Source organism: Arachis stenosperma, chromosome 9, assembly GCF_014773155.1.
Source record: "Arachis stenosperma cultivar V10309 chromosome 9, arast.V10309.gnm1.PFL2, whole genome shotgun sequence".
In the NCBI taxonomy this organism is placed as follows: domain Eukaryota; kingdom Viridiplantae; phylum Streptophyta; class Magnoliopsida; order Fabales; family Fabaceae; genus Arachis; species Arachis stenosperma.
The window spans coordinates 115651263-115660191 of NC_080385.1; the positions used below are offsets into that span (position 1 = coordinate 115651263).

The 8929-nt window shown below is 31.4% G+C and overlaps 1 protein-coding gene across 3 annotated transcripts; it reads left to right on the top strand.

Annotated features, from left to right (window-relative positions):
- The first annotated feature begins 7109 nt into the window (after positions 1-7109).
- On the top strand, positions 7110-8608 carry LOC130951478 (uncharacterized). Of its 3 annotated transcripts, XM_057880133.1 has the most exons (3): positions 7116-7173; positions 7266-7390; positions 7910-8608. In XM_057880133.1, exon 3 carries the CDS (start codon positions 7915-7917, stop codon positions 8305-8307), a length of 393 nt encoding a protein of 130 aa, XP_057736116.1. In that variant the 5' UTR covers positions 7116-7173; positions 7266-7390; positions 7910-7914; the 3' UTR covers positions 8308-8608. The 3 variants fall into 3 exon arrangements, with proteins under 3 accessions (XP_057736117.1, XP_057736115.1, XP_057736116.1); XM_057880134.1 differs by having other exon boundaries at positions 7110-7390; positions 7894-8608; XM_057880132.1 differs by having other exon boundaries at positions 7110-7390.
- The last annotated feature ends 321 nt before the right edge of the window (positions 8609-8929 follow it).

The window sequence follows — 8929 nt, forward strand, 5'->3', positions numbered from 1 at the left end:
TCCACTTCAACCGTCTCTTGATCAGAGTCTTCGATTTCTCCCTCATCATCGCTCAAGTCATATATTGGAGGTTGAGAAAGATCTACCTTAGCATCATCTTCATATTCACTCGGGGAAGATTCTTCTGTCTCAAAGAAATCACTTGTGGATGTAAGTTCGCTGCTAAAAGAATAGGTCTCGTGATCATCATCATCAAGGAAACCTGTGTCATGGGTTATTCCGTTCATTTCTTCATAAGATATTTGCAGTGGAGGCGGTGCAAAATCTTCCTCAACGTCAATTGTAACATCCTTGACGGAGTTCTCCACAACAACCGACTCTTCTTCTTCTTCAATGACAGCTTTCTCTACTTGTTCTGGTGTGAAGTTATGCTCTATGCTGTTCACTGGAGCTTCTAGCGTCTCCTCGGTACTGCGTTCTTCATTGGATTCTCCACATAAAGCCATGGGGGTCTGTTGAGGGGCTGAACATCCGGAAGATAATTGCTTTAACTTCTCCATCATTGCTTGTTCTAGTTGATAAAGGATTGCAGTGCACTGTTTCATTGATTCTTCGAGGCTAACCTGTGATTTTGACTTTGATGGATATGGGTAATGCGTATGGGGGAGTGGTGGTTCTTGGGAGTAATTGGATTGGTATTGGGGCGGATAAGGATCGTATGGTGGCGAATGGCGAAAAGAAGCTTGTGAGTGTGGTGGTTCGAGGTCATGTTGAGAGGATGGTCTATAGGCACGGGGTGGGGCTTGTTGGTAGTTACAAGGTTGTCCACCATATCTTTCAGCTGGGTATGCATTGTAGAATGGTCGTTGTCCATGATATCTTGGAGGGTGTTGTTGCCTAAAGGGTTGATTATATCCTCTTGACTCCATCCATCCTTGATCGGTCTGACCTTGATGCATATTCCTACTGTGGTTTCTATTTCCTTCAACAAAGTTAGAACTAAACTCAAAGCGAGAGGGGTGAGAATTCATAATAGCTATCAGAAATAAGGGGGAAAAAGAGAAAACAAATAAACAAGTAAAAGAAAAAATATTTTTTTTTAGAAAAATATTTACAATAACCAATAATAAGGCACATGTTTGCAATTCCTCGGCAACGGTGCCATTTTGACGTTACGATTTTTGCTAGTAAAGAATTTTATAAAGTTACGTTGTAGATATAGTTTCTAAACCAACAGAAATCCCTTCGTACAAACGTTTTGGTTATCACAAGTAACAAACCCGTTTAAAATTGATAACCAAGTATTTAAACATCGGGTCGTCTTCTCAAGGAATTGCAGGGAGGTATGTTCTTATTATTGGCTATGAAAAAGGTAAAATTGGGGTTTTTGGAATTTGGGCAATGGGCACAAGCATATTTAAATAACAAGTAAAATAAATTAACAGCAAAATAAACTCTTGGCAAGGTATAAAGACTGGAGGTCCTATCCTAGTTATCCTTATCAATTTTGAAGAGAATTGGATTCTTCTCCCACCTTGTTAACCTCTAACTATGAAGGTAAGTCAAATGGATGAATTAATTCGAATCCTCAGGTCCTAGTCTTTCCTTGGGAAAGGCTAGAGTTATTGGAATATGAATTAATGAAATAAAAAAATCCAATTTTCAATCAATAATGAGTTTGATAACTCTAGAGCTACCAATTATCTAACCAGGGCCAAAAGGAAAGGAAATTGAAGCTGCTGGAATAAAAATGCTTTTAGATGGGAAGCAATAATCATGTAAATAAAAGAAAACAATATTAAACTGAAATACCTCAAATAACATTAATTTAAAAGAGTAGTCTGTAACATGGCAAAGTTCATAAATTAAATTGGCAAAATAATTAAAAATAAAGAACCTGTGATTGAGAGTCACTTCTAAAACTAAGAGAAATCCTAAATCCTAATCCTAAGAGAGAGAGGAGAGAACCTCTCTCAAAACTAGATCTAAATCATGGAAAAGTAACAGAAAATTCAGCGTCCCCCCAATGGATGCATTCCTCCACTTCATAACCTCTGGTCAATGACTTCTGGACTTGGATTTGGGCCAAAAAGGCTTCAGAATCCGCTATGAGCGTTTTCTGCAATTTCTGGTGCGTAGCCTCTGTCACGCGTCCGCGTGGATCACGCGGTCGCGTCATTCGGAGTTCTCCTTGTCACGCGGTCGCGTCGGTCACGCGTCTGCGTCGTATGCGATTTGCTCAAGTCGCGCAGTTGCGTCGGTCACGCGTCCGCGTCGTATGCAATTTGCTCAAGTCGCGCGGTTGCGTCAGTCATGCGGCCACGTCGTTGCCTCTTCGCTTCTGGTACGCGATCGCGTCGTCCATGCAATCGCATGGATGCCAGTTCCTTCAGAAACTCCATTTTGCACTTTCCTTCCATTTTTGTATGTTTCCTTTTCCATCCTTTAAGTCATTCCTGCCTTAGAAGATCTGAAACTACTCAACACACTAATCACGGCATCGAATGGAATTAAAGGTGATTAAAATAATTAATTTAAAAGCATAGGAAAACATGTTTTTCACATACATCACATACTAAGGAAGGAGAAGTAAAATCATACAATTAATATGAATAAGTGGGTGAAGGATTGAATAAATCACTTAGATTAAGCATAAAATATATCATAAAATATGGGTTTATTAGTATGCTGCTCCTCTTAGAGGTTGAGGGAGAGATAGGAGTTCACTTTGGTACTTGGTGTATTTTGGGAATACTTATGTATGTTTATATATATATATATATATATATATATATATATATATATCCTCCGGCCAGTCTTAGCTTCGCAGGCTGAGTCAGGAGCTAGTTATGTTGTTTCCTTGGTTTTCCTTTCTCTCTTATTTATCTTTATAACTTCCTTTTAGGTTTCTTAACACACAGGTAATTTGATTCCTCGAGCGTTGCGCTTTTCATTTTGCAAATTTGTTTTACCCGTTTTTCAAGGCTCCTAGTTGAGTATGTTTTTTCTTATTATTATATATATATTTTTACTTTTAGAAGTCGTAATACCATACTATCTCAGTCTTATGACTTAAGCATTAGATTAAGTATAGTAGGATTTTACAATATTGGTATAGATTTGATTAATGAGTACACTTTTATATATAATTTTTTAAAAAAAATAAATATTGGACATTAAAATTATGTAAACCATGTGTTGTAGATTTAATTATTCCAATGACTTTAGTTAATAATGATTTATTTTTCTTTATAATTTAAATACTATTGTCCCATTGAAATAACTATTAATAAAATAATTATATTTTATATACTATTAATTATTGTATTATAATGATATATTGATCACTTATATACTATTGCATTATGGGCTATTATGTATGAAAAATACTCATAAAAAATAATAAATAATTAATATTTTGTTGACGTAATTTTATTAATATTATTATTATCATTATAGTAATAACGTTATTTATATTAATTATTTATATTTTAATAATTTTTAAAAAATATCATGAAAAATTAAAGATAAAAATATAATTAATAAATTTAATTTCAAAATATCATGTATCCTGAGTACGTAGTGTTAGTTTTCTTTATTAGAAATGGTTCAGCTTTTAAATTTTGTCGTGGGTAAATCCATTTTTAATAAAAAAAAAACAAGGGCAAAAGAGAAAGAAAGAATTGGATACTAAACCTATGTATCTCCATTATATATTGGTATAGATATAAGTGGTTGATATTTTATATTAACTATTTATTTTATTTTTGAGTACTAATATAAGTACTCTTTATCTTATTCCATTTTTGCATTTAACATTTGTTTTTTTTGTATAACTGTAGATCGAGTACTACTGCTCAATCTGCTCAATATCTCAAAAAGTTTTTTACATGAACCAGCTTCAAACAGTATATAAAAGTAATACTACAATTTGATGTCTAACTTTTGTTGAATTGAAGATGTGGCAAGATAAGAACATTTGTTGAATTGATTTTTTAACTAATTTGATAACCCAATAAAATAAAATCATTTTATTTTATTAATTTTTTTAATTTATTTTATTATATTTTTTTTACTTTAAAAACTTTAGGGTCTAAAGATCTTGGGTTAAATAATTTTAATCATTTGAACAAAAAGTGGATTGAGAAAATAAGTTTGAATTTAAGTAATTTACTGAATGTAACTAAAATAAACATATTGAAATACAATAAACAGAACCGTTAATTCAACATTTATTAATAAATAATTACCAGAAAAAAATGTTGCATAAATAAAAGAAATAATTAGATAATATATAGATTAATTTAGACCATAAAAAAAGTAAAATAAATAACAAAAAGTAAATATATAATTTTGTTAAAAAAATAACTAATATAATTTAACTTTAATTTTAACCTTTCCAAAAAAAAAATAAAAAAAATATGAATTTTTAAGCATTAGATAATTTAAAAGTACTTATTGTAGAAAAAATACAATTATAAAAAAGTTAAAAATATTATGACCTATAAAAACTATGTAATAACAAAATTGAGTTTGTTAAAAATTGTAAAAAAAAAGGGAATGAGAAAAAAAATTTAATTTTTTTAATTAATCACAAGGAATCACCACTATTAACTTATTAAATTTGAGTAATATCAAGTGAGGATTAAGAAGTAAAACAAGACGATGAATCTAAAAGTTTTCTATTTCTCTTAATTAAAGTAGTGTTTCACCTTAAATAACTATTTTTTTAAAAAGTATTCATATGACAAATAAAATAGTAAAAAGATTCATATTAGATTAAGAAAACTAATGTCATTCTTATTATAGTATAATCACATTATTTTAAAACATATAAAATAAAGTAATAAAGTACAATTTAATTAATGTGCACAATAAAATAAATATGAAACTTATATAGTGGTAATCCAATATAAAAAGCAATGATGTACTATATTAAAATGCAACTAAAATTTATAATTGTTAGTTACAAAACTTATAATGATGTACTATTATTTATTACATTAATTAAAAATAAATATTTTGATATTAATTTTTAGGATTATTGATAACAAATTTTGATCATTTGAGCAAAAATTTTGAATGATTTATGTCATAAATTTATTTTTAATAAATTAATAAGATGACTTATCAGGCAAATTAAAAAAATAACTACAGTTTTTATACATCTAGATATTTAAGAGAGACAAAAGAATTATTTTATCAAAAATTTAACAACACATAAAAATTATCACAATAGATGGTTATAGATCAAAATGATAGATAAGATTGAGAGTTATAATAATAGTATTGGGTGATAATTAATTATGATGAAGAAGAAGAAATGAGAAGAGAATAAAGTAATATAATAGTGGCGATGGGATAATATTAGATATGTTTATAAAGAATAATAGTAAGAAAAAAGAATAGTATGTGGCACAGTAAGAGAATATAATAAAAATATAAATTAATAATTAAAAAAATAATAAAACTAAAGATATTTTAAGAAATTAAATATAAAATTAAAAAATATATATTTTTTATTCATTAAAAATATGTATGAAGATAAACACAACATTGCATAAAAAAATTATTCCTACTTCAAAATAAATATTGTTAAATAAATAAATAAATAAATTTAATAAAGTTTATAAATAATTAAATTGTAAATAATGTTTATAAATTTTTATCTTAATTTTGTTATATATAATAACAACATAATAAAATTTTAATATGTTATTTAATTTAAATTTATAAATTTTATACATTCTAAAAAGTTAAATAATCTATAAAAAATTTTATATTTATTTTTAAATTTTTATATTCTTAACTTTTTAATTATTTAACAATTTATAAATAAAAAATAAAATTATAAAAATTAATCTCTTCAAAACAATAGAAAAGCAGCTGAATCGTGCCTGTTGAGCTGCTAGTATATTATAATTTGTCTATTTAATAGTAAGAAGTATCCCAACATAATGGTATGATCATCTTCCTTGTATCCTTGGGGGTAAGGATTCAAACCCTTTTTGAAGCATTTTGGAAAATTTTTCAAATATGACAAGCTTGATACTTGGTAGCACTAAAGTATATGAAGCACGGTAGACTTACAGAGAGCTGGAGCGTCATAAAACACTAAGTCATTAATTATTGTCGTATCACCACTTGTCCTCTTACTATAGGCTAGTCAACTATTGCCATTCTTAACCACCCCGCCACCATTCTAGCTACATCATCTAACATGGTGATATTGTTAAGATTCCTAGTTTACGACGTTGTTTCAGAGGTAAAGCACTTTTTTGTTTTTAGACGCTTATGTCACATTCACGTGGGATATCGTTATAGTCACGTTAGTAAAATAACATCTACATAAGACATCACTATTACATTTCACAATCTTAATTAGACGAAGGGATTCAAATATTAGGGGTGAGCATGGGTAGCGGGTACCCGATTATCCATCCGAATCCGAACCGAACCGAATCAATTAAATTGGTTTTGGAACTAACGGATAATCGGGTCAGTGGAATATATCCGGGTACCAGATATAATAAACATCTCATGTCATAAAACCACTCAAGCTGATTTTGGGGTTCACCAAGGATCGAACTCTTGAACTTTCGAATCTAAAACTCTAATGCTATGTCATGATACCATTCATCCCAAAAGCTTACACTAATGGAAAAAGGTAGCACTAATGGTTATATCTCTAATACTCCATAGACCTTCATTGTACAATATTCCATTGGCTTCCTATACTTTCCTACTAGAGCTTCCTCAAACCTTACCACCTCACCGTTACTCACGCAACCTCCGTCGGCGTCTCCATTAGCATCTCCATCAGCATCGTCTTCCATAGGACTATTAGTATCGTCGTTCGTGAACCGTCAGCATCGTCTTTTCCATTATCGTCTTTAGAAGCGCCAGCCACAAAGACTCCGTTGTCGGTGCCTCCGATTTTTTTTTATTTTATTTTTTATGAATTCTGTCTTATCGAATACTCAATTATTCAAATTAAATCAATTTGTTTTTAATAAGTTTAATTTGATTCAGATATATACATAAAAAATATAAATTTAAACTAAATTGAACCAATTACAATTCAATTAGTTCGATTGTGATTTCACTTTAAATCCAAATAAATTCGACCCCTACCAAATATTCTAATTTTGAGAAGGTCAGGAATTAAGATGACCTCTTTGTAATTTTCTGAACAGAAACAGAACAGAAGCGGAGATGCAGAAGTTGAAAACGGTGCGTTTACACTTCAGCTACTGTCTTCTTCGTCAATCGTTCTATTGTTAGGGTTTTCAGAGTTGCTGATCTCCTACATTTTCTTCCATCAGTGACATTCACCTACCCAATGAGATTCAAATAGCGCGTTTTCAACAACCCAATTTCGAACAACACCTCCATTCTCCTAACTTTTTGTTACCCTAACTATCGTAATCCGACAGGAACCTGCGACACGGTACGATTTTCCTTCCCATTTGCCCTAGTCGCACTTCATATCAATTTGGCGTTAAAAATACTATCTTTTCACTCTGGGAATGTTTATATTCATTGTTGGTTAGTGTTTTACGTGCATTGAGGATTTTAGGCAATTGAGCGTGTCCATTCAATGCTGTTAGTGTTACAGCACAAGCTGTTAGAAATTAATTAGACATTGGTCTTGTTTTAATTTAGTCAATCACCTCACCTAGCGTATTACTAGGAGTTCGATTAAGGATTGATTTGATTTGTTAATCAAGTCTTAAGTTTCGATGTTTTAAGGATAAGAAAAGAATTTTAATTTGCTCAAACCCATGAGTGTATTCTAGGATTGATTTGATTTGATTTGTTTATCATGTCTTAAGAGTTTATGTTATCGCATAACACACCCATATTGACTTATAGATCAGGTCAATTCCTGATATAAGTATTCCAAAAAAACTCTCTTATGTTTTTATTAGCCCTAGTAATATTGTTCATTAGTTAGTGGTATTTACAGTGGTAATGACTTACATGGATGAGGATGGTTCTTCTGGATCTGGAGATGATGCGAACATGTTGGATGGGCACAAGCGTCACCCTGTTGCTGTGCCATCTGGTTCAGGTAGCCGTAAGCAAAGCCGAAAGGCTACCGGAGATGCCATTGTTGACGCGATGCTCGAGATAGCTGCTGCTTCAAAGATGAGGGCAAGTGTGATCCTGAAGAACGAGGACAGGTTCTCCATAAGCAGGTGCATCAAGGTGTTGGATGAGTTGCAGGGTGTTGATGATCGAGTCTACTTCCTCGCCTTGGACTTGTTTGAGAACAATGCCACTGCCCGTGAGATCTTCGTCTCTCTCAAGGGTGACAGGAGATTGCCTTGGTTACAGGGAAAATGTGGTGTTTCCTCTAGTTGATCTTATTTGTGAATATGGTTGGATTTTGTTGAATAGCTCCTACACTTTTGTACAGCCTAGTAGACTAGTAGATTCAAAGGGATTATGTATATAGAGTTTGAGTTTTGAATTATCGCAGCACCACATACCCCAAGAATTCAAAGTTATTTGCTGTTTTATGAATAGTTGGAAATTTTGCATGCTTTCTAAAGGAACGAAATCAGAATGGTGCACTTTGTTGAACCACCATTATGTGTTCTTATATAAGGTGTATCTTTAGCTCTTTATAGAACATAGAATTGGAAAAGACAGAATTTCTTTCCAGCTGCCTCTAGTTGATGTGCTACTGTAGCTTTTGTAGTTTTAAGATGATCAAATTCTCGAATTAAATTTATACGTTTAAATGTTTAGGTCCCAATTTACAAGTTTACTATTTGAGTTTATCTAAGCTTCACAATTTTTCAACATTGCAATTGAACTACAATCCTGGGGTAGACATTTTAGAGTTGCAACATTCTTTTTGGTTATATAACACGCACGATCGTCTTTTCTCTTGTGCACAGAGAGGGCCTAAGCAGAAAGACCAAAACAAAAACTTAGTGAAATGGGTTCTTAACCTTTTCTTCTTGTTTTTTTTTCCCAC

What these genes read in the sequence shown, in the direction of transcription:
- LOC130951478 (XM_057880134.1), top strand. Translation starts at nt 7,915, where the DNA reads ATGACTTACATGGATGAGGATGGTTCTTCTGGATCTGGAGATGATGCG.